The 25,906-nt window shown below is 44.1% G+C and overlaps 2 protein-coding genes across 3 annotated transcripts in view; one reads left to right on the forward strand and one right to left on the reverse strand.

The window, feature by feature from the left end:
- FAM131B (family with sequence similarity 131 member B) overlaps positions 1-21,852 on the reverse strand; it is a 125,276-nt gene extending 103,424 nt beyond the window's left edge. For both annotated transcript variants that reach the window (XM_056529094.1, XM_056529093.1), the window contains exon 1: positions 21,071-21,852. In XM_056529094.1, coding sequence (XP_056385069.1) covers positions 21,071-21,098 — 28 coding nt within the window. In that variant the 5' untranslated portion in view covers positions 21,099-21,852. The remainder of the gene's footprint in view (positions 1-21,070) is intronic.
- ZYX (zyxin) overlaps positions 1-25,906 on the forward strand; it is a 270,649-nt gene that overhangs the window by 36,876 nt on the left and 207,867 nt on the right. The window lies entirely within an intron of this gene.

The following is a 25,906-nucleotide window of genomic DNA, read 5'->3' on the forward strand; positions in this document are numbered from 1 at the left end:
TGAAGAGAGATCCTGGGAACCTGAGGACAACATTCTAGACAAAAGTCTGGTCCTCAGGTTCTCAGGCTCCAAGAAGAGGGGGAGACCCAAGGGGGGGGGGGTACTGTTACGCCGAGCGCTCCGGGTCCCCGCTCCTCCCCGGAGCGCTCGCCACATCCTCGCTACTGCAGCGCCCCGGTCAGATCCACTGACCGGGTGCGCTGCGATACCGCCTCCAGCCGGGATGCGATTCGCGATGCGGGTGGCGCCCGCTCGCGATGCGCACCCCGGCTCCCGTACCTGACTCGCTCTCCGTCGGTCCTGTCCCGGCGCGCGCGGCCCTGCTCCCTAGGGCGCGCGCGCGCCGGGTCTCTGCGATTTAAAGGGCCACTGCGCCACTGATTGGCGCAGTTGTTCTAATTAGTGTGTTCACCTGTGCACTCCCTATGTATACCTCACTTCCCCTGCACTCCCTCGCCGGATCTTGTTGCCATTGTGCCAGTGAAAGCGTTTCCTTGTGTGTTCCTAGCCTGTGTTCCAGACCTCCTGCCGTTGCCCCTGACTACGATCCTTGCTGCCTGCCCCGACCTTCTGCTACATCCGACCTTGCTCTTGTCTACTCCCTTGTACCTCGCCTATCTTCAGCAGTCAGAGAGGTTGAGCCGTTGCTAGTGGATACGACCTGGTTACTACCGCCGCTGCAAGACCATCCCGCTTTGCGGCGGGCTCTGGTGAATACCAGTAGTAACTTAGAACCGGTCCACTAGCACGGTCCACGCCAATCCCTCTCTGGCACAGAGGATCCACCTCCTGCCAGCCGAATCGTGACAGTCATACAGTTCAGTGTTATTGTGATGCAGTGTATAGGTTGTTCTGTTGCAGTGTATAGGTTGTTCTGTTGCAGTGTATAGGTTGTTCTGTTACAGTGTATAAGTTATTCTGTTGCAGTGTATAAGTTATTCTGTTGCAGTGTATAAGTTATTCTGTTACAGTGTATAGGTTGTTCTGTTGCAGTGTATAGGTTGTTCTGTTGCAGTGTATAAGTTATTCTGTTGCAGTGTATAGGTTGTTCTGTTGCAGTGTATAGGTTGTTCTGTTGCAGTGTATAGGTTGTTCTGTTGCAGTGTATAGGTTGTTCTGTTGCAGTGTATAGGTTGTTCTGTTGCAGTGTATAGGTTGTTCTGTTGCAGTGTATGGGTTGTTCTGTTGCAGTGTATAGGTTGTCCTGTTGCAGTGTATAGGTTGTTCTGTTGCAGTGTGCAGGTTGTCATACAGTTCAGTGTTATTGTGATGCAGTGTATAGGTTGTTCTGTTACAGTGTATAAGTTATTCTGTTGCAGTGTATAAGTTATTCTGTTGCAGTGTAGAAGTTATTCTGTTGCAGTGTATAGGTTGTTCTGTTGCAGTGTATAGGTTGTTCTGTTGCAGTGTATAGGTTGTTCTGTTTCAGTGTCCAGGTTGTTCTGTTGCAGTGTCCAGGTTGTCATACAGTTCAGTGTTATTGTGTTGCAGTGTATAGGTTGTTCTGTTGCAGTGTATAGGTTGTTCTGTTGCAGTGTATAGGTTGTTCTGTTGCAGTGTCCAGGTTGTCATACAGTTCAGTGTTATTGTGATGCAGTGTATAGGTTGTTCTGTTGCAGTGTATAGGTTGTTCTGTTGCAGTGTATAGGTTGTTCTGTTACAGTGTATAAGTTATTCTGTTGCAGTGTATAAGTTATTCTGTTGCAGTGTATAAGTTATTCTGTTACAGTGTATAGGTTGTTCTGTTGCAGTGTATAGGTTGTTCTGTTGCAGTGTATAAGTTATTCTGTTGCAGTGTACAGGTTGTTCTGTTGCAGTGTATAGGTTGTTCTGTTGCAGTGTATAGGTTGTTCTGTTGCAGTGTATAGGTTGTTCTGTTGCAGTGTATAGGTTGTTCTGTTGCAGTGTATAGGTTGTTCTGTTGCAGTGTATAGGTTGTTCTGTTGCAGTGTATGGGTTGTTCTGTTGCAGTGTATAGGTTGTCCTGTTGCAGTGCATAGGTTGTTCTGTTGCAGTGTGCAGGTTGTCATTCAGTTCAGTGTTATTGTGATGCAGTGTATAGGTTGTTCTGTTACAGTGTATAAGTTATTCTGTTGCAGTGTATAAGTTATTCTGTTGCAGTGTATAAGTTATTCTGTTGCAGTGTATAAGTTATTCTGTTGCAGTGTATAGGTTGTTCTGTTGCAGTGTATAGGTTGTTCTGTTGCAGTGTATAGGTTGTTCTGTTGCAGTGTATAGGTTGTTCTGTTGCAGTGTATAGGTTGTTCTGTTGCAGTGTATAGGTTGTTCTGTTGCAGTGTCCAGGTTGTCATACAGTTCAGTGTTATTGTGATGCAGTGTATAGGTTGTTCTGTTGCAGTGTATAGGTTGTTCTGTTGCAGTGTATAGGTTGTTCTGTTACAGTGTATAAGTTATTCTGTTGCAGTGTATAAGTTATTCTGTTGCAGTGTATAAGTTATTCTGTTACAGTGTATAGGTTGTTCTGTTGCAGTGTATAGGTTGTTCTGTTGCAGTGTATAAGTTATTCTGTTGCAGTGTACAGGTTGTTCTGTTGCAGTGTATAGGTTGTTCTGTTGCAGTGTATAGGTTGTTCTGTTGCAGTGTATAGGTTGTTCTGTTGCAGTGTATAGGTTGTTCTGTTGCAGTGTATAGGTTGTTCTGTTGCAGTGTATAGGTTGTTCTGTTGCAGTGTATAGGTTGTTCTGTTGCAGTGTATAGGTTGTTCTGTTGCAGTGTCCAGGTTGTCATACAGTTCAGTGTTATTGTGATGCAGTGTATAGGTTGTTCTGTTGCAGTGTATAGGTTGTTCTGTTGCAGTGTATAGGTTGTTCTGTTACAGTGTATAAGTTATTCTGTTGCAGTGTATAAGTTATTCTGTTGCAGTGTATAAGTTATTCTGTTACAGTGTATAGGTTGTTCTGTTGCAGTGTATAGGTTGTTCTGTTGCAGTGTTTAAGTTATTCTGTTGCAGTGTACAGGTTGTTCTGTTGCAGTGTATAGGTTGTTCTGTTGCAGTGTATAGGTTGTTCTGTTGCAGTGTATAGGTTGTTCTGTTGCAGTGTATAGGTTGTTCTGGTGCAGTGTATAGGTTGTTCTGTTGCAGTGTATGGGTTGTTCTGTTGCAGTGTATAGGTTGTCCTGTTGCAGTGTGCAGGTTGTGATACAGTTCAGTATTATTGTGATGCAGTGTATAGGTTGTTCTGTTACAGTGTATAAGTTATTCTGTTGCAGTGTATAAGTTATTCTGTTGCAGTGTAGAAGTTATTCTGTTGCAGTGTATAGGTTGTTCTGTTGCAGTGTATAGGTTGTTCTGTTGCAGTGTATAGGTTGTTCTGTTTCAGTGTCCAGGTTGTTCTGTTGCAGTGTCCAGGTTGTCATACAGTTCAGTGTTATTGTGTTGCAGTGTATAGGTTGTTCTGTTGCAGTGTATAGGTTGTTCTGTTGCAGTGTATAGGTTGTTCTGTTGCAGTGTCCAGGTTGTCATACAGTTCAGTGTTATTGTGATGCAGTGTATAGGTTGTTCTGTTGCAGTGTATAGGTTGTTCTGTTGCAGTGTATAGGTTGTTCTGTTACAGTGTATAAGTTATTCTGTTGCAGTGTATAAGTTATTCTGTTGCAGTGTATAAGTTATTCTGTTACAGTGTATAGGTTGTTCTGTTGCAGTGTATAGGTTGTTCTGTTGCAGTGTATAAGTTATTCTGTTGCAGTGTACAGGTTGTTCTGTTGCAGTGTATAGGTTGTTCTGTTGCAGTGTATAGGTTGTTCTGTTGCAGTGTATAGGTTGTTCTGTTGCAGTGTATAGGTTGTTCTGTTGCAGTGTATAGGTTGTTCTGTTGCAGTGTATGGGTTGTTCTGTTGCAGTGTATAGGTTGTCCTGTTGCAGTGCATAGGTTGTTCTGTTGCAGTGTGCAGGTTGTCATTCAGTTCAGTGTTATTGTGATGCAGTGTATAGGTTGTTCTGTTACAGTGTATAAGTTATTCTGTTGCAGTGTATAAGTTATTCTGTTGCAGTGTATAAGTTATTCTGTTGCAGTGTATAAGTTATTCTGTTGCAGTGTATAGGTTGTTCTGTTGCAGTGTATAGGTTGTTCTGTTGCAGTGTATAGGTTGTTCTGTTGCAGTGTATAGGTTGTTCTGTTGCAGTGTATAGGTTGTTCTGTTGCAGTGTATAGGTTGTTCTGTTGCAGTGTCCAGGTTGTCATACAGTTCAGTGTTATTGTGATGCAGTGTATAGGTTGTTCTGTTGCAGTGTATAGGTTGTTCTGTTGCAGTGTATAGGTTGTTCTGTTACAGTGTATAAGTTATTCTGTTGCAGTGTATAAGTTATTCTGTTGCAGTGTATAAGTTATTCTGTTACAGTGTATAGGTTGTTCTGTTGCAGTGTATAGGTTGTTCTGTTGCAGTGTATAAGTTATTCTGTTGCAGTGTACAGGTTGTTCTGTTGCAGTGTATAGGTTGTTCTGTTGCAGTGTATAGGTTGTTCTGTTGCAGTGTATAGGTTGTTCTGTTGCAGTGTATAGGTTGTTCTGTTGCAGTGTATAGGTTGTTCTGTTGCAGTGTATAGGTTGTTCTGTTGCAGTGTATAGGTTGTTCTGTTGCAGTGTATAGGTTGTTCTGTTGCAGTGTCCAGGTTGTCATACAGTTCAGTGTTATTGTGATGCAGTGTATAGGTTGTTCTGTTGCAGTGTATAGGTTGTTCTGTTGCAGTGTATAGGTTGTTCTGTTACAGTGTATAAGTTATTCTGTTGCAGTGTATAAGTTATTCTGTTGCAGTGTATAAGTTATTCTGTTACAGTGTATAGGTTGTTCTGTTGCAGTGTATAGGTTGTTCTGTTGCAGTGTTTAAGTTATTCTGTTGCAGTGTACAGGTTGTTCTGTTGCAGTGTATAGGTTGTTCTGTTGCAGTGTATAGGTTGTTCTGTTGCAGTGTATAGGTTGTTCTGTTGCAGTGTATAGGTTGTTCTGGTGCAGTGTATAGGTTGTTCTGTTGCAGTGTATGGGTTGTTCTGTTGCAGTGTATAGGTTGTCCTGTTGCAGTGTGCAGGTTGTGATACAGTTCAGTATTATTGTGATGCAGTGTATAGGTTGTTCTGTTGCAGTGTATAGGTTGTTCTGTTGCAGTGTATAGGTTGTTCTGTTACAGGGTATAGGTTGTTCTGTTACAGTGTATATGTTGTTCTGTTGCAGTGTGCAGGTTGTGATACAGTTCAGTGTTATTGTGATGCAGTGTATAGGTTGTTCTGTTGCAGTGTATAGGTTGTTCTGTTACAGTGTGTGTCACGATTCGGCAGGCTGGAGGTGGATCCTCTGTGTCAGAGAGGGATTGGCGTGGACCGTGTCGGTGGACCGGTTTTAAGTTGCTGCTGGTTTTCACCAGAGCCCGCCGCAAAGCGGGATGGTCTTGCAGCGGCGGTAGCAACCAGGTCGTATCCACCGGCAACGGCTCAACCTCTCTGACTGCTGAGATAGGCGCGGTACAAGGGAGTAGACAAGAGCAAGGTCGGACGTAGCAGAAGGTCAGGGCAGGCAGCAAGGATCGTAGTCAGGGGCAACGGCAGGAGGTCTGGAACACAGGCTAGGAACACACAAGGGAACGCTTTCACTGGCACAATGGTAACAAGATCCGGCAAGGAAGGGAAGGGGAAGTGAGGTATAAATAGGGAGTGCACAGGTGGAAACTAATCATGGAGATTGGGCCAGGCACCATCATTGGTGCACTGGCCCTTTAAATTGCAGAGACCCGGCGCGCGCGTGCCCTAAGGAGCGGGGCCGCGCGCACAGGGACAACACAGACGGGGAACGGGTCAGGTACGGGGACCGAGATGCGCATCGCGAGTGGGCGCGTCCCGCATCGCAAATCGCATTCCGGCTGGGAGCAATATCGCAGCGCACCCGGTCAGCAGGTCTGACCGGAGCGCTGCGAGTAAAAGAACGCTGCGAGCGCTTCGGGGAGGAGCGGGGACCCGGAGCGCTCAGCGTAACAGTACCCCCCCCCCCCCCCCCCCCCCTTTGGGTCTCCCCCTCCTCTTGGAGCCTGAGAACCTGAGGATAAGACTTTTGTCCAGGATGTTGTCCTCAGGTTCCCAAGATCTCTCCTCTGGGCACTTAACTACAAAGGGTCCAAGATAACGTGGTCCCAGATTAAAACTGGGGACACGGAAGCGGATATACTTGATGGAGAGCCACACAAAAACAGGAGGAGTTCTTCTTTTTTCTTCGGCAAGCTTCTTCACCCGGGATGAGGCTAGTATGAGGGGTTTTAGAGTCTTTTTCCAGACGGTGGCGAAGCCCCGGGAAACCTCATCAACAGCGGGCACACAAGAAGGCGTGGGAGTGGGGAGGGAGGGAAGAGGGTGAAGCTTGGCACGGGGCAGAGTGTTAACAGGACGGGGGCTGTGTGGAGGAGACACAGCATAGTCCACATAGGCCTTGGGGAGACCAGGTAAAGGAGGAGACACAGAGGTTTGACTGACGGGACTGGGAGCAGACGTGAGGCATTTTCTGTGGAAAGAAGCACCCCAGCTCTTGATCTCCCCGGTTGTCCAGACAAGGGTAGAGGAGTGGCGTTGGAGCCATGGCAAACCAAGGAGGACTTCAGAGGAGCATTTGGGCAAAACAAAAAGTTCAATTTTTTCGAGATACAGTTCCATGCTCAAGAGCAGGGGTTCTGTGCGGTAACGCACAGTGCAGTATAGAAGTAAATCTTTCTTTCTGCGGCGAGTCCTCTCTTCAGGGGTCAGACGAGACCGATCCACTTGCATAGCCTCCTCGGCGGGAGGCACAGGGGTGGATTGCAAAGGATACTGTGAGAGAGGTGCTCCGAGCGGTGTGGCACATGGCAGGGCCTTCCCAGGCAGGAGACCACGGCAGAGTCTAGAGTCCCCATCAAATTTGTCCGGCAGGGACAAGCGGGGGTTAGGAGCAGCCGGTCGCTGCGGAGGAGTTGCAGGAGCCGGCGGAGGAGATGGTTGGTGCTGTTGCAGCTGCTGTGTCTGTGACTGAAGTTGCTGTGTCACGGTGGTCAAGTATGACAGCTGGTGATTTCGTTGGGTGATCATTAGGGATTGCTGGGCGATCACCGTGGAAATGTCGGCAAGACTTGACAGCGGCACCTCAGCGGAATCCATGGCCGGATCTACTGTCACGATTCGGCAGGCTGGAGGTGGATCATCTGTGTCAGAGAGGGATTGGCGTGGACCGTGTCGGTGGACCGGTTCTAAGTAGCTACTGGTTTTCACCAGAGCCCGCTGCAAAGCGGGATGGTCTTGCAGCGGCGGTAGCAACAAGGTCATATCCACCGGCAACGGCTCAACCTCTCTGACTGCTGAGATAGGCGCGGTACAAGGGATAAGGCAAGAGCAAGGTCGGACGTAGCAGAAGGCCAGGGCAGGCAGCAAGGATCGTAGTCAGGGGCAACGGCAGGAGGTCTGGAACACAGGCTAGGAACACTCAAGGAAAGGCTTTCTCTGGCACAAGGGCAACAAGATCCGGCGAGGGAGTGCAGGGGAAGTGAGGTATAAATAGGGAGTGCACAGGTGGAAACTAATCAGGGAGATTGGATCAGGCACCATCATTGGTGCACTGGCCCTTTAAATTGCAGAGACCCGGCGCGCGTGTGCCCTAAGGAGCGGGGCCGCGCGCACAGGGACAACACGGACGGGGAACGGGTCAGGTACGGGGACCGAGATGCGCATCGCGAGCGGGCGCGTCCCGCATTGCAAATCGCATCCCGGCTGGGAGCAATATCGCAGCGCAACCGGTCAGCAGGTCTGACCGGAGCGCTGCGAATAAAAGAACGCTGCGAGCGCTTCGGGGAGGAGCGGGGACCCGGAGCGCTCAGCGTAACAATAGGTTGTTCTGTTACAGTGTATAAGTTATTCTGTTGCAGTGTATAAGTTATTCTGTTGCAGTGTATAGGTTGTTCTGTTGCAGTGTGCAGGTTGTTCTGTTGCAGTGTATAGGTTGTTCTGTTGCAGTGTCCAGGTTGTCATACAGTTCAGTGTTATTCTGTTGCAGTGTATAGGTTGTTCTGTTGCAGTGTATAGATTGTTCTGTTGCAGTGTATAAGTTATTCTGTTGCAGTGTATAGGTTGTTCTGTTACAGTGTATAGGTTGTTCTGTTGCAGTGTATAGGTTGTTCTGTTGCAGTGTATAGGTTGTTCTGTTGCAGTGTATAGGTTGTTCTGTTACAGTGTATAGGTTGTTCTGGTACAGTGTGCAGGTTGTGATACAGTTCATTATTATTGTGATGCAGTATATAGGTTGTTCTGTTGCAGTGTATAGGTTGTTCTGTTGCAGTGTATAGGTTGTTCTGTTGCAGTGTGCAGGTTGTTCTGTTGCAGTGTATAGGTTGTTCTGTAGCAGTGTATAGGTTGTTCTGTTGCAGTGTATAGGTTGTTCTGTTGCAGTGTATAGGTTGTTCTGTTGCAGTGTATAGGTTGTTCTGTTGCAGTGTATAGGTTGTTCTGTTGCAGTGTATAGGTTGTTCTGTTGCAGTGTATAGATTGTTCTGTTGCAGTGTATAGGTTGGTCTGTTGCAGTGTATAGGTTGTTCTGTTACAGTGTATAGGTTGTTCTGTTGCAGTGTATAGGTTGTTCTGTTGCAGTGTATAGATTGTTCTGTTGCAGTGTATAAGTTATTCTGTTGCAGTGTATAGGTTGTTCTGTTACAGTGTATAGGTTGTTCTGTTGCAGTGTATAGGTTGTTCTGTTGCAGTGTATAGGTTGTTCTGTTGCAGTGTGCAGGTTGTTCTGTTGCAGTGTATAGGTTGTTCTGTTGCAGTGTATAGGTTGTTCTGTTGCAGTGTATAGGTTGTTCTGTTGCAGTGTATAGGTTGTTCTGTTGCAGTGTATAGGTTGTTCTGTTGCAGTGTATAGGTTGTTCTGTTGCAGTGTATAGGTTGTTCTGGTGCAGTGTATAGGTTGTTCTGTTGCAGTGTATGGGTTGTTCTGTTGCAGTGTATAGGTTGTCCTGTTGCAGTGTGCAGGTTGTGATACAGTTCAGTATTATTGTGATGCAGTGTATAGGTTGTTCTGTTGCAGTGTGCAGGTTGTGATACAGTTCAGTGTTATTGTGATGCAGTGTATAGGTTGTTCTGTTGCAGTGTATAGGTTGTTCTGTTACAGTGTGTGTCACGATTCGGCAGGCTGGAGGTGGATCCTCTGTGTCAGAGAGGGATTGGCGTGGACCGTGTCGGTGGACCGGTTCTAAGTAGCTACTGGTTTTCACCAGAGCCCGCTGCAAAGCGGGATGGTCTTGCAGCGGCGGTAGCAACAAGGTCATATCCACCGGCAACGGCTCAACCTCTCTGACTGCTGAGATAGGCGCGGTACAAGGGATAAGGCAAGAGCAAGGTCGGACGTAGCAGAAGGTCAGGGCAGGCAGCAAGGATCGTAGTCAGGGGCAACGGCAGGAGGTCTGGAACACAGGCTAGGAACACTCAAGGAAAGGCTTTCTCTGGCACAAGGGCAACAAGATCCGGCGAGGGAGTGCAGGGGAAGTGAGGTATAAATAGGGAGTGCACAGGTGGAAACTAATCAGGGAGATTGGATCAGGCACCATCATTGGTGCACTGGCCCTTTAAATTGCAGAGACCCGGCGCGCGTGTGCCCTAAGGAGCGGGGCCGCGCGCACAGGGACAACACGGACGGGGAACGGGTCAGGTACGGGGACCGAGATGCGCATCGCGAGCGGGCGCGTCCCGCATTGCAAATCGCATCCCGGCTGGGAGCAATATCGCAGCGCAACCGGTCAGCAGGTCTGACCGGAGCGCTGCGAATAAAAGAACGCTGCGAGCGCTTCGGGGAGGAGCGGGGACCCGGAGCGCTCAGCGTAACAATAGGTTGTTCTGTTACAGTGTATAAGTTATTCTGTTGCAGTGTATAAGTTATTCTGTTGCAGTGTATAGGTTGTTCTGTTGCAGTGTGCAGGTTGTTCTGTTGCAGTGTATAGGTTGTTCTGTTGCAGTGTCCAGGTTGTCATACAGTTCAGTGTTATTCTGTTGCAGTGTATAGGTTGTTCTGTTGCAGTGTATAGATTGTTCTGTTGCAGTGTATAAGTTATTCTGTTGCAGTGTATAGGTTGTTCTGTTACAGTGTATAGGTTGTTCTGTTGCAGTGTATAGGTTGTTCTGTTGCAGTGTATAGGTTGTTCTGTTGCAGTGTATAGGTTGTTCTGTTACAGTGTATAGGTTGTTCTGGTACAGTGTGCAGGTTGTGATACAGTTCATTATTATTGTGATGCAGTATATAGGTTGTTCTGTTGCAGTGTATAGGTTGTTCTGTTGCAGTGTATAGGTTGTTCTGTTGCAGTGTGCAGGTTGTTCTGTTGCAGTGTATAGGTTGTTCTGTAGCAGTGTATAGGTTGTTCTGTTGCAGTGTATAGGTTGTTCTGTTGCAGTGTATAGGTTGTTCTGTTGCAGTGTATAGGTTGTTCTGTTGCAGTGTATAGATTGTTCTGTTGCAGTGTATAGGTTGTTCTGTTGCAGTGTATAGGTTGTTCTGTTACAGTGTATAGGTTGTTCTGTTGCAGTGTATAGGTTGTTCTGTTGCAGTGTATAGATTGTTCTGTTGCAGTGTATAAGTTATTCTGTTGCAGTGTATAGGTTGTTCTGTTACAGTGTATAGGTTAATCTGTTGCAGTGTATAGGTTGTTCTGTTGCAGTGTATAGGTTGTTCTGTTGCAGTGTGCAGGTTGTTCTGTTGCAGTGTATAGGTTGTTCTGTTGCAGTGTATAGGTTGTTCTGTTGCAGTGTATAGGTTGTTCTGTTGCAGTGTATATGTTGTTCTGTTGCAGTGTATAGGTTGTTCTGTTGCAGTGTATAGGTTGTTCTGTTACAGTGTATAGGTTGTTCTGTTGCAGTGTATAGGTTGTTCTGTTGCAGTGTATAGGTTGTTCTGTTGCAGTGTATAGGTTGTTCTGTTGCAGTGTATAGGTTGTTCTGTTACAGTGTATAGGTTGTTCTGTTGCAGTGTATAGGTTGTTCTGTTGCAGTGTGCAGGTTGTGATACAGTTCATTATTATTGTGATGCAGTGTATAGGTTGTTCTGTTGCAGTGTATAGGTTGTTCTGTTGTACTGTACAGGTTGTCATACAGTTCATTGTTATTGTGATGCAGTGTATAGGTTGTTCTGTTGCATTGTGCAGTTAAGTTAGTTATTTTGTTTCCATGTGTCCCATGGTTTAGGGTAAAATGTTATAATGTGGCACCTTTGTGTGAAATGATGTTCTGGTGGATGTTATTGTGTTGCATTGTGTACATGTCATTGTGTTGTATTGCAAAGTGTAGTGCGTATTATGGTCCAGTGTTGTATTGCAGTGTGTAATCTGCATTATGGTCCAGTGTTGTATTGCAGTGTGTAGTGTGTATTATGGTCCAGTCTTGTATTGTAGTGTGCAGTCTGTATTATGACCCAGTGTTGTATTGTAGTGTGTAGTCTGTATTATGGTCCAGTGTTGTATTTCAGTGTGTATTGTGTATTATGGTCCAGTGTTGTATTGCAGTGTGTAATCTGCATTATGGTCCAGTGTTGTATTGCAGTGTGTAGTGTGTATTATGGTCCAGTCTTGTATTGTAGTGTGCAGTCTGTATTATGACCCAGTGTTGTATTGTAGTGTGTAGTCTGTATTATGGTCCAGTGTTGTATTTCAGTGTGTATTGTGTATTATGGTCCAGTGTTGTATTGCAGTGTGTAGTATGTATTATGGTCCAGTGTTGTATTGCAGTGTGTAGTGTGTATTATGGTCCAGTGTTGTATTGCAGTGTGTAGTCTGTATTATGGTCCAGTGTTGTATTGCAGTGTGTAGTGTGTATTATGGTCCAGTGTTGTATTGTACTGTGTAGTGTGTATTATGGTCCAGTGTTGTATTGCAGTGTGTAGTGTGTATTATGGTCCAGTGTTGTATTGCAGTGTTTAGTCTGTATTATGGTCCAGTGTTGTATTGCAGTGTGTAGTCTGTAATATGGTCCAGTGTTGTATTGCAGTGTGTAGTGTGTATAATGGTCCAGTGTTGTATTGCAGTGTGTAGTTTGTATTATGGTCCAGTGTTGTACTGCAGTGTGTAGTCTGTATTATGGTCCAGTGTTGTATTGCAGTGTGTAGTCTGTATTATGGTCCAGTGTTATATTGCAGTGTGTAGTGTGTATTATGGTCCAGTGTTGTATTGCAGTGTTTAGTGTGTATTATTGTCCAGTGTTGTATTGCAGTGTGTAGTGTGAATTACGGTCCAGTGTTGTATTGCAGTGTGTATTATAGTCCAGTGTTGTATTGCAGTGTGTAGTGTGTATTATGGTCCAGTGTTGTATTGCAGTGTGTAGTCTGTATTATGGTCCAGTGTTGTATTGCAGTGTGTAGTCTGTATTATGGTCCAGTGTTGTATTGCAGTGTGTAGTATGTATTATTGTCCAGTGTTGTATTGCAGCGTGTAGTCTGTTTTATGGTCCAGTGCTGTATTGCAGTGTGTAGTCTGTTTTAGGGTCCAGTGTTGTATTGCAGTGTGTAGTGTGTATTATGGTCCAGTGTTGTATTGCAGTGTGTAGTCTGTATTATGGTCCAGTGTTGTATTGCAGTGTGTAGTGTGTATTATGGTCCAGTGTTGTATTGCAGTGTGTAGTCTGTATTATGGTCCAGTGTTGTATTGCAGTGTGTAGTCTGTATTATGGTCCAGAGTTGTATTGCAGTGTGTAGTCTGTATTATGGTCCAGTGTTGTATTGTATTGTGTAGTGTGTATTATGTTCCAGTGTTGTATTGCAGTGTGTAGTCTGTATTATGGTCCAGTGTTGTATTGCAGTTTGTAGTCTGTATTATGGTCCAGTGTTGTATTGCAGTGTGTAGTGTGTATTATGGCCCAGTGTTGTATTGCAGTATGTTGTCTGTATTATGGTCCAGTGTTGTATTGCAGTGTGTAGTCTGTATTATGGTCCAGTGTTGTATTGCAGTGTGTAGTGTGTATTATGGTCCAGTGTTGTATTGCAGTGTGTAGTCTGTATTATGGTCCAGAGTTATATTGCAATGTGTAGTCTGTATTATGGTCCAGTGTTGTACTGCAGTGTGTAGTCTGTATTATGGTCCAGTGTTGTATTGCAGTGTGTAGTCTGCATTATGGTCCAGTGTTATATTGCAGTGTGTAGTCTGTATTATGGTCCAGTGTTGTATTGCAGTGTGTAGTCTGTATTATGGTCCATTGTTGTATTGCAGTGTGTAGTCTGTATTATGGTCGTGCTGTATTGCAGTGTGTAGTGTGTATTATGGTCCAGTGTTGAATTGCAGTGTGTAGTCTGCATTATGGTCCAGTGTTGTATTGCAATGTGTAGTCTGTATTATGGTCCAGTGTTGTATTGCAGTGTGTAGTGTGTATTATGGTCTAGTGTTGTATTGCAGTGTGTAGTGTGTATTATGGTCCAGTGTTGTATTGCAGTGTGTAGTATGTATTATGGCCCAATGTTGTATTGCAGTGTGTAGTATGTATTATGGCCCAGTGTTGTATTGCAGTGTCTAGTGTGTATTATGGTCAAGTGTTGTATTGCAGTGTATAGTGTGTATTATGGTCCAGTGTAGTATTGCAGTGTGTAGTCTGTTTTATGGTCCAGTGTTGTATTGCAGTGTGTAGTCTGTATTATGGTCCAGTGTTGTATTGCAGTGTGTAGTGTGTATTATGGTCCAGTGTTGTATTGCAGTGTGTAGTCTGTATTATGGTCCAGTGTTGTATTGCAGTGTGTAGTGTGTATTATAGTCCAGTGTTGTATTGCAGTGTGTAGTGTGTATTATGGTCCAGTGTTGTATTGCAGTGTGTAGTGTGTATTATGGTCCAGTGTTGTATTGCAGTGTGTAGTGTGTATTATGGTCCAGTGTTGTATTGCAGTGTGTAGTGTGTATTATGGTCCAGTGTTGTATTGCAGTGTGTATTATGGTCCAGTGTTGTATTGCAGTGTGTAGTGTGTATTATGGTCCAGTGTTGTATTGCAGTGTGTAGTCTGTATTATGGTCCAGTGTTGTATTGCAGTGTGTAGTGTGTATTATGGTCCAGTGTTGTATTGCAGTGTGTAGTGTGTATTATGGTCCAGTGTTGTATTGCAGTGTGTAGTCTGTATTATGGTCCAGTGTTGTATTGCAGTGTGTAGTGTGTATTATGGTCCAGTGTTGTATTGCAGTGTGTAGTCTGTATTATGGTCCAGTGTTGTATTGCAGTGTGTAGTGTGCATTATGGTCCAGTGTTGTATTGCAGTGTGTAGTCTGTATTATGGTCCAGTGTTGTATTGCAGTGTGTAGTGTGTATTAAGGTCCAGTGTTGTATTGCAGTGTGTAGTGTGTATTATGGTCCAGTGTTGTATTGCAGTGTGTAGTCTGTATTATGGTCCAGTGTTGTATTACAGTGTGTAGTCTGTATTAATGTCCAGTGTTGTATTGCAGTGTGTAGTCTGTACTATGGTCCAGTGTTGTATTGCAGTGTGTAGTCTGTATTATGGTCCAGTGTTGTATTGCAGTGTGTAGTGTGTATTATGGTCCAGTGTTGTATTGCAGTGTGTAATCTGCATTATGGTCCAGTGTTGTATTGCAGTGTGTAGTGTGTATTATGGTCCAGTGTTGTATTGTACTGTGTAGTCTGTATTATGACCCAGTGTTGTATTGTAGTGTGTAGTCTGTATTATGGTCCAGTGTTGTATTTCAGTGTGTAGTGTGTACTATGGTCCAGTGTTGTATTGCAGTGTGTAGTATGTATTATGGTCCAGTGTTGCATTGCAGTGTGTAGTGTGTATTATGGTCCAGTGTTGTATTGCAGTGTGTATTATGTATTATGGTCCAGTGTTGTATTTCAGTGTGTAGTCTGTATTATGGTCCAGTGTTGTATTGCAGTGTGTAGTGTGTATTATGGTCCAGTGTTGTACTGCAGTGTGTAGTCTGTATTATGGTCCAGTGTTGTATTGCAGTGTGTAGTCTGTATTATGGCCCAGTGTTGTATTGCAGTGTGTAGTGTGTATTAGGGTCCAGTGTTGTATTGCAGTGTGTAGTCTGTATTATGGTCCAGTGTTGTATTGCAGTGTGTAGTCTGTATTATGGTCCAGTGTTGTATTGCAGTGTGTAGTGTGTATTATGGTCCAGTGTTGTATTGCAGTGTGTAGTCTGTATTATGGTCCAGTGTTGTATTGCAGTGTGTAGTGTGTATTATGGTCCAGTGTTGTATTGCAGTGTGTAGTGTGTATTATGGTCCAGTTTTGTATTGCAGTGTGTAGTGTGTATTATGGTCCAGTGTTGTATAGCAGTGTGTAGTGTGTATTATGGTCCAGTGTTGTATTGCAGTGTGTAGTGTGTATTATGGTCCAGTGTTGTATTGCAGTGTGTAGTGTGTATTATGGTCCAGTGTTGTATTGCAGTGTGTAGTGTGTATTATGGTCCAGTTTTGTATTGCAGTGTGTAGTGTGTATTATGGTCCAGTTTTGTATTGCAGTGTGTAGTGTGTATTATGGTCCAGTGTTGTATTGTAGTGTGTAGTGTGTATTATGGTCCAGTGTTGTATTGCAGTGTGTAGTCTGTATTATGGTCCAGTGTTGTATTGCAGTGTGTAGTGTGTATTAGGGTCCAGTGTTGTATTGCAGTGTGTAGTCTGTATTATGGTCCAGTGTTGTATTGCAGTGTTTAGTCTGTATTATGGTCCAGTGTTGTATTTCAGTGTGTAGTGTGTATTATGGTCCAGTGTTGTATTGCAGTGTGTAGTCTGTATTATGGTCCAGTGTTGTATTGCCGTGTGTAGTCTGCATTATGGTCCAGTGTTGTATTGCAGTGTGTAGTGTTAATTACGGTCCAGTGTTGTATTGCAGTGTGTAGTCTGTATTATGGTCCAGTGTTATTTTGCAGTGTGTAGTGTGTATTATGGTCCAGTGTTGTATTGCAGTGTGTAGTGTGTATTATTGTCCAGTGTTGTATTGCAGTGTGTAGTGTGAATTATGGTCCAGTGTTTTATTGCAGTGTGTAGTCTGTATTATGGTCCAGTGTTGTATTGCAGTGTGTAGTCTGTATTATGGTCCAGTGTTGTATTGCAGTGTGTAGTGTGTATTATAGTCCAGTGTTGTATTGCAGTGTGTAGTGTGTATTATGGTCCAGTGTTGTATTGCAGTGTGTAGTCTGTATTATGGTCCAGTGTTGTATTGCAGTGTGTACTCTGTATTATGGTCCAGTGTTGTATTGCAGTGTGTAGTATGTATTATGGTCCAGTGTTGTATTGCAGTGTGTAGTGTGTATTATGGTCCAGTGTTGTATTGCAGTGTGTAGTCTGTATTATGGTCCAGTGTTGTATTGCAGTGTGTAGTGTGTATTATGGCCCAGTGTTGTATTGCAGTGTGTAGTCTGTATTATGGTCCAGTGTTGTATTGCAGTGTGTAGTGTGCATTATGGTCCAGTGTTGTATTGCAGTGTGTAGTCTGTATTATGGTCCAGTGTTGTATTGCAGTGTGTAGTGTGTATTAAGGTCCAGTGTTGTATTGCAGTGTGTAGTGTGTATTATGGTCCAGTGTTGTATTGCAGTGTGTAGTCTGTATTATGGTCCAGTGTTGTATTACAGTGTGTAGTCTGTATTAATGTCCAGTGTTGTATTGCAGTGTGTAGTCTGTACTATGGTCCAGTGTTGTATTGCAGTGTGTAGTCTGTATTATGGTCCAGTGTTGTATTGCAGTGTGTAGTGTGTATTATGGTCCAGTGTTGTATTGCAGTGTGTAATCTGCATTATGGCCCAGTGTTGTATTGCAGTGTGTAGTGTGTATTATGGTCCAGTGTTGTATTGTAGTGTGTAGTCTGTATTATGACCCAGTGTTGTATTGTAGTGTGTATTATGGTCCAGTGTTGTATTGTAGTGTGTAGTCTGCATTATGGTCCAGTGTTGTATTGTAGTGTGTAGTCTGTATTATGGTCCAGTGTTGTATTGCAGTGTGTAGTGTGTATTATGGTCCAGTGTTGTATTGCAGTGTGTAGTCTGTATTATGGTCCAGTGTTGTATTGCAGTGTGTAGTGTGTATTATGGTCCAGTGTTGTATTGCTGTGTGTAGTATGTATTATTGTCCAGTGTTGTATTGCAGTGTGTATTATGTATTATGGTCCAGTGTTGTATTTCAGTGTGTAGTCTGTATTATGGTCCAGTGTTGTATTGCAGTGTGTAGTGTGTATTATGGTCCAGTGTTGTACTGCAGTGTGTAGTCTGTATTATGGTCCAGTGTTGTATTGCAGTGTGTAGTCTGTATTATGGTCCAGTGTTGTATTGCAGTGTGTAGTGTGTATTATGGTCCAGTGTTGTATTGCAGTGTGTAGTCTGTATTATGGTCCAGTGTTGTATTGCAGTGTGTAGTGTGTATTATGGTCCAGTGTTGTATTGCAGTGTGTAGTCTGTATTATGGTCCAGTGTTGTATTGCAGTGTGTAGTCTGTATTATGGTCCAGTGTTGTATTGCAGTGTGTAGTGTGTATTATGGTCCAGTGTTGTATTGCAGTGTGTAGTCTGTATTATGGTCCAGTGTTGTATTGCAGTGTGTAGTGTGTATTATGGTCCAGTGTTGTATTGCAGTGTGTAGTGTGTATTATGGTCCAGTTTTGTATTGCAGTGTGTAGTGTGTATTATGGTCCAGTGTTGTATAGCAGTGTGTAGTGTGTATTATGGTCTAGTGTTGTATTGCAGTGTGTATTATGGTCCAGTGTTGTATTGCAGTGTGTAGTGTGTATTATGGTCCAGTTTTGTATTGCAGTGTGTAGTGTGTATTATGGTCCAGTGTTGTATTGCAGTGTGTAGTGTGTATTATGGTCCAGTGTTGTATTGCAGTGTGTAGTCTGTATTATGGTCCAGTGTTGTATTGCAGTGGGTAGTCTGTATTATGGTCCAGTGTTGTATTTCAGTGTGTAGTGTGTATTATGGTCCAGTGTTGTATTGCAGTGTGTAGTCTGTATTATGGTCCAGTGTTGTATTGCCGTGTGTAGTCTGCATTATGGTCCAGTGTTGTATTGCAGTGTGTAGTGTGTATTATGGTCCAGTGTTGTATTGCAGTGTGTAGTCTGTATTATGGTCCAGTGTTGTATTGCAGTGTGTAGTGTGTATTATGGTCCAGTGTTATATTGCAGTGTGTAGTGTGTATTATGGTATTATGGTCCAGTGTTGTATTGCAGTGTGTAGTGTGTATCATTGTCCAGTGTTGTATTGCAGTGTGTAGTGTGAATTACGGTCCAGTGTTGAATTGCAGTGTTTAGTGTGAATTACGTTCCAGTGTTGTATTGCAGTGTGTAGTCTGTATTATGGTTCAGTGTTGTATTGCAGTGTGTAGTCTGTATTATGGTCCAGTGTTGTATTGCAGTGTGTAGTGTGTATTATAGTCCAGTGTTGTATTGCAGTGTGTAGTGTGTATTATGGTCCAGTGTTGTATTGCAGTGTGTAGTCTGTATTATGGTCCAGTGTTGTATTGCAGTGTGTAGTCTGTATTATGGTCCAGTGTTGTATTGCAGTGTGTAGTCTGTTTTATGGTCCAGTGTTGTATTGCAGTGTGTAGTCTGTTTTAGGGTCCAGTGTTGTATTGCAGTGTGTAGTGTGTATTATGGTCCAGTGTTGTATTGCAGTGTGTAGTCTGTATTATGGTCCAGTGTTGTATTGCAGTGTGTAGTCTGTATTATGGTCCAGTGTTGTATTGTATTGTGTAGTGTGTATTACGGTCCTGTGTTGTATTGCAGTGTGTATTATGGTCCAGTGTTGTATTGCAGTGTGTAGTGTGTATTATGGTCCAGTGTTGTATTGCAATGTGTAGTCTGTATTATGGTCCAGTGTTGTATTGCAGTTTGTAGTGTGTATTATGGTCCAGTGTTGTATTGCAGTGTGTAGTCTGTATTTTGGTCCAGTGTTGTATTGCAGTGTGTAGTGTGTATTATGTTCCAGTGTTGTATTGTATTGTGTAGTGTGTATTATGGTCCAGTGTTGTATTGTATTGTATTGTATTGTGTAGTGTGTATTATGGTCCAGTGTTGTATTGCAGTGTGTATTGTGTATTATGGTCCAGTGTTGTATTGCAGTGTGTAGTATGTATTATGGTCCAGTGTAGTATTGCAGTGTGTAGTGTGTATTATGGTCCAGTGTTGTATTGCAGTGTGTAGTCTGTATTATGGTCCAGTGTTGTATTGCAGTGTGTATTGTGTATTATGGTCCAGTGTTGTATTGCAGTGTGTAGTGTGTATTATGGTCCAGTGTTGTATTGCAGTGTGTAGTATATATTATGGTCCAGTGTTGTATTGCAGTGTGTAGTGTGTATTATGGTCCAGAGTTGTATTGCAGTGTGTAGTATATATTATGCTCCCGTGTTGTATTGCAGTGCGTAGTGTGTATTATGGTCCAGTGTTGTATTGCAGTGTGTATTGTGTATTATGGTCCAGTGTTGTATTGCAGTGTGTAGTCTGTATTATGGTCCAGTGTTGTATTGCAGTGTGTATTGTGTATTATGGTCCAGTGTTGTATTGCAGTGTGTAGTGTGTATTATGGTCCAGAGTTGTATTGCAGTGTGTAGTATATATTATGGTCCAGTGTTGTATTGCAGTGTGTAGTGTGTATTATGGTCCAGTGTTGTATTGCAGTGTGTATTGTGTATTATGGTCCAGTGTTGTATTGCAGTGTGTAGTATGTATTATGGTCCAGTGTTATATTGCAGTGTGTAGTGTATATTATGCTCCCGTGTTGTATTGCAGTGTGTAGTGTGTATTATGGTCCAGTGTTGTATTGCAGTGTGTAGTGTGTATTATGGTCCAGTGTTGTATTGCAGTGTGTAGTGTGTATTATGGTCCAGTGTTGTATTGCAGTGTGTAGTGTGTATTATGGTCCAGTGTTGTATTGCAGTGTGTAGTGTGTATTATGGTCCCGTGTTGTATTGCAGTGTGTAGTGTGTATTATGGTCCAGTGTTGTATTATAGTGTGTAGTGTGTATTATGGTCTAGTGTTATATTGTAGTGTGTAGTGTGTATTATGGTCCAGTGTTGTATTGCAGTGTGTAGTCTGTATTATGGTTCAGTGTTGTATTGCAGTGTGTAGTCTGTATTATGGTCCAGTGTTGTATTGCAGTGTGTAGTGTGTATTATGGTCCAGTGTTGTATTGCAGTGTGCAGTCTGTAGTATGGTCCAGTGTTGTATTGCAGTGTGTAGTGTGTATTATGGTCCAGTGTTGTATTGCAGTGTGTAGTGTGTATTATGGTCCAGTGTTGTATTGCAGTGTGTAGTTTGTATTATGGTCCAGTGTTGTATTGCAGTGTGTAGTCTGTATTATGGTCCAGTGTTGTATTGCAGTTTGTAGTCTGTATTATGGTCCAGTGTTGTATTGCAGTGTGTAGTGTGTATTATGGTCCAGTCTTGTATTGTAGTGTGCGGTGTGTAGTCTGCGGTGTGTAGTGTGCAGTGTGTAGTGTGCAGTGTACAGTGTGCGGTGTGTAGTGTGCGGTGTTTAGTGTGTAGTGTGCGGTGTGTAGTGTGTAGTGTGCAGTGTGCGGTGTGTGTAGTGTGCGGTGTGCAGTGTGTAGTGTGCGGTGTGTAGTGTGCGGTGTGTGGTGTGTAGTGTGCGGTGTGTAGTGTGCGGTGTGTAGTGTGCGGTGTGCGGTGTGTGGTGTGTAGTGTGCGGTGTGTAATGTGCAGTGTGTAGTGTGCGGTGTGTAGTGTGTGGTGTGTAGTGTGCAGTGTGCGGTGTGTAGTGTGTAATGTGCGGTGTGTAATGTGCGGTGTGTAATGTGCGGTGTGTAATGTGCGGTGTGTAATGTGCGGTGTGTAGTGTGTAATGTGCGGTGTGTAATGTGCAGTGTGTAATGTGCGGTGTGTAGTGTGCGGTGTGTAATGTGCAGTGTGTAGTGTGCGGTGTGTAGTGTGTGGTGTGTAGTGTGTAGTGTGCGGTGTGCAGTGTGTAATGTGCGGTGTGTAATGTGCGGTGTGTAATGTGCGGTGTGTAATGTGCGGTGTGTAATGTGCGGTGTGTAGTGTGTAATGTGCGGTGTGTAATGTGCAGTGTGTAATGTGCGGTGTGTAGTGTGCGGTGTGTAATGTGCAGTGTGTAGTGTGCCGTGTGTATAAGGTTCTTACCTGGACTGTGAGATCCGATGCAGCCCATGCTGATCACTGAGTGGGATTGATGCTGTGGATGTGCGGAGCTGACGGGTTGGGGGGCGACAGACAGACGATACTTGGGGTGACGGATGGAGAAAGGTGAGGGCTACGAGGAGAGGATGAAAGGATTGAGGAAGGGGCAGAGGAAAGGATGGAGAAAGGGGGGAAAGAAGGAAAAAAGAGGAGAGGAGGAGAGAGGGGGGGATGCACGGAGGAGGTTCCCGTCACTGGGGTCTCGGATCTGGGATCATTCTGGGATGTCTCCGGACGTGACGAGCAGACGCAGCCCTCTCTCCTGTCTCCCTCTCTCTCTCTTTCTCCTCCCCCTCTCTCTCTCTCTCTCTCTCTCTCTCTCTCTCTCGCTCCCTCTCTTTCTCAGGGATGCTCAGGGACCAGCAGCCCAGGGCGGGGGAGGAGGATGAGACTCAAAAACAGAAGGCGTGAGGATTGGCTGAGGGGGAGGAAACAGCTGGGAGAGCTGAGCTGTCACATCCACACCGCTCGCTGTCTCTTTGCCTCAGTGCTGTCTATTTGGAGATCCCCAGCTGCCTTCAAAGATGCCTTTTTGGGGGGCTGCGGATATCTCAGGCTTCGCTTCTGCTGCAATGTGGCTTCAATGTAGTAGAGCTGAGTTTAGCATTGGGCACAAGTCACCGCAAGGTGCTCTCACACAGTGCAGCACAAACACTGCAGTACATAGTCAGCTCTGCTACATCTGTATTGTAACCTGTCACCCTTGGCTGTGTGGATCAGTGGTACAACCTGTGCAGCTCTCCCACACACTGGCTCTCCCTCCTCCCTCTGCGCTCGGTCCGTCTGTCTCATTATGTTTTCTGGGCAGGTTTATCAGCAACCATCAATTCTCAGCATCATAAAAGAGGAGAACAGGAAACAAAGAGGAGGAGGAGGAGGAGGAGAGCGCCCGCCGCAGGTCACTGCATCTCATAGACATAGCATGGGCAGAAGGGGCAATGGACCCCCAGACACCACCCCATGCCAGGCTCTGAACTTTCTCCCTTGGGACTTGACGTGAACTTAAAGGGGTACTCCACTGGCCCAGCATCCGGGACATTTTGTTTTGGGCTGCGCGGGTCATGACGTCACGGCCACACCTCTTGTGACGTCACGTCCCACCCCCTCAATGCAAGTCTATGGGAGGGGGCGTGGCGGCAGCCACGCCCCCTCCCATAGACTTGCATTGAGGGGGGGTGATGTGACGTCACAAGGGGTGTGGCCGTGACATCACGACCCCCGCACCCAGCATTTGGAACAAAAATGTTCCGGATGCTGGGCCAGTGGAGTACCCCTTTAAGTCATGTATTCTTTAATATTAAATGGGTACTCTCATTAAAAAAATTATTAAATTGATTATGTAAAAAGAAAAATGTTTGTAATATATTTTATTTAAAAAAAAATTTTTTAAAATCATGTTATACCTGTTTTTTTTAACATTTGAAAACCTGGCCACTAGGTATCACCCTATATGGCTCAAAAAAAATCATGTTATACCTGTTTTTTTTAACATTTGAAAACCTGGCCACTAGGTATCACCCTATATGGCTCAAAAAAAATCATGTTATACATGTTTTTTTTAACATTTGAAAACCTGGCCACTAGGTGTCACTCTATATGCCCCATCCCCTACGTTGATCACATTCGGACAAGCGCTAGCTGGGCAGCGTGGCACAGTGTGGTCCAGAATGCGTGTTAACATGAATGAGGAGAAGGAGATGCAGGGGGGCGGGGATATTTAAATTTTGCACGCCGTGCGCGTGCGCACGAGCACTGTGCTCGCTCTCTGCCTGTTTCCTATACAGGCAGAGAGCGAGCACAGCGCTCATGCGCGAAATTTAAATAACCCCACCCCCTGAATCTCCCTCTCCTCATTCATTGCAGCGCGCGAGTTGCAGGAGAGAGAGGAGACGGGCGGAAGCGAGCCCCAGGCAGGCTTCAGATGACGTTGCGCCTCCCAGGGCCGCCCAATTTCTGCCCTCCGCAGAGAGCTCAACTCTGAGCTACCAAAGATGATCTAAAAAAAGGTAATTTTTGGGGGGATTTTGATAAAAATAAATACAGGAATAGATGTAGTTAGTGTCAGGGACAGATGGGGAGGGGGAGCAGGGAAATTTAAGTTAGTGATAGCTACTCTTTAAGGCACTGTATAGCGGGATTATCTGTGCACCATGTATAGGACTGATAAGTCGTTACTATTCAACATGTTATTTTAAGAATTATATAGCACAGTTGGGCATTGGATAGAACTCATGATGGGCACTATGGGGAGATTCATCAAAACCTGTCCAGAGGAAGAGTGGGGCAGTGTCCCATGGCAACCAATCAGATCATTTCTTTCATTTTTCACAGGTCTCTTTTAAAATGAAAGAAGCGATCTGATTGGTTGCTATGACAACTGCACCACTCTTCCTCTGCACAGTTTTTGATGAATCTGCCCCTATATAATATTTTATTTAGGCACTACTGAATATATATATATTTATTTATTTTTTTGCAAAAAAAATGATAAAGAACTGGTATTTGAACGCTTCTTTAATTTGTCAGAGGCCTTTTCCAAAATGAAAGAAGCGATCTGATTGGTTGCTATGGGCAACTGGGCAACTCTTCCTCTGGACAGGTTTTGATAAATCTCCCCCATAAAGAACTGCTGTTTGGTACAGTTATTTGCACACTATGGGGGAGATTTATCAAAACCTGTGTAGAGTAGGGGTGGCGCAGTTGCCTATAGCAACCAATCAGATCGCTTCTTTCATTTTTAAAGAGACCTGTGAAAAATGAAAGAAGCCATCTGATTGGTCGTTATGGGAAACTGCGCCACCCCTACTCTACACAGGTTTTGACAAATCTCCCCCTATACAGAATATATATTTGGGCGGAATTTAAAACTGTAATCCTGGCACCATATGGCACTGTTATTTGGGCACTTTATAAAACTGTTATTTGAACACTGTGGGGGAAATTTATCAAAACCTGTGCAGAGGAAGAGTAGTGTGGTTGCCCATAACAACCAATCAGATCGCTTCTTTCATTTTTACCAGGCCTCTTTAAAAATGAAAGCAGCGATCTGATTGGTTGCTATGGGCAACTGGGCAACTTTTCCTCTTCATAGGTTTTGATAAATCTCCCACTATATAGAACTTTGATTTGGGCACTATACGGAACTGCTATTTGGGCACTATATATAGCCTTTATTTCAGCGCTGTCATTTGTTTACTATATAATACTGTAACTATTTTTGGGCTTTTTAAAGAACTGTTATTTGGACAATATATGGAACTGTTATTTGGACACTAGGGGGGGATTTATCAAAACCTGTGTAGAGGAAGAGTGGTGCAGTTGCCCATAGCAACCAATAAGATTTCTTTTTTCATTTTTAACAAGGCCTCTGCAAAATGAAAGAAGCGATCTGATTGGTTGCTATGGGCAACTGCTCCACTTTTCCTCTTCACAGGTTTTGATAAATCTCCCCCTAGATCTATTATTTGCGCACTATATAGAACTGTTATTTAGGCACAATTTGAGCACTATTTATCTGATTTTAGCTGATCTGCGCCAGGATCGCTAAGTGGCTAGGGTTTCGTGCAAAGGGGACATGGCCTTCCCCACAAGCTGAATTTTCCCAGCAGGTATAATACGGCGTTCTTGGTAAGTTGGTAAGTCTATTGTAGTGCCCAAGTAACAGTGATACATAGGGGGGCTATGTATCACTGTTACTTGGGCACTACAATAGACTGGTATTGAGAGACCAACAACAACTCTGCCAGTGACTAATGCCGCCACCAACTCTGCCAGTGACTAATGCCACCACAGGGGGCTGTTTTTCCCAGTAACCGGGACTTTTGTATGAAGTGTAAATGTCCCCCCTGTCCCCCCAGGGGTCTTTTATTGCCACTTGGGAGGAAATATTTGTTAAAAAAAAGTGCACCTAGCTTAAAAGATTATGGACTACAAATAAGTAAAAACAAAAACACCTACGCCAACCAAAACTATCACCGTAACCAGCCAGTTCACCCAAATTATACATATTAGGGAGGGAGGGAGCGCACTATAACACTTCATATAGAGGTGAAATAAGGTAAATTTAAAAAGGATAAATATCTATTAATAAAATAATACATAAAAAGATTTAACATATAAAAGTATATTGTAACAACATTTTGCATATTTGACTGAAATGGGCAGTGCCAGATATAAAAACCTTTTAATATGTTGTACATCTTGGCAAAACTATTGTTTTTCTAATATACTTCTTTAAAGGAATTTCAAATTTTAGTAAAGAAATCTGCCTTTGAAAATCCCACCACTAGGGGTCCCCATACCTCCTGGGACACTGATGAGTCCCACAGCAGCCTGAGGGTGTCCAAGGATCATAGACAAAAGATGGAGGAACACAGCCTGCAACACTGCCGTAACACAGAGTTTTACCAATCGTGTGCCTCCAGCTGTTGCAAAACTACAACTTCAAGCATGCCTGGACAGTCAAAGGATTTCTGGGCATGCTGGGAGTTGTAGTTTTGCAAAAGCGCTATGCTCACAGCTGAAGGCAAGGCTGCTGTAAGTATTACAGGACTGACAAAGGGTGATACACATGAATGACAGGAAGATGTAAGTTATATGTGGTGTCCCAGCACCAAAGGCTGCCCTGTGGCTTTGGACTTCCTCAGGCAGACCCGCGGCACAGGTGTTGGGCCCACTGAGAGACTGTTATGGTTTGTATTGGGTTTTGGCAGTTTAACAAAAGTTTATATACTTTCAGAATTGTCATTGTATGTTATTTCTATCTATGTGATTTATATG

This window comes from Hyla sarda, chromosome 7, assembly GCF_029499605.1.
Source record: "Hyla sarda isolate aHylSar1 chromosome 7, aHylSar1.hap1, whole genome shotgun sequence".
Lineage (NCBI taxonomy): Eukaryota > Metazoa > Chordata > Amphibia > Anura > Hylidae > Hyla > Hyla sarda.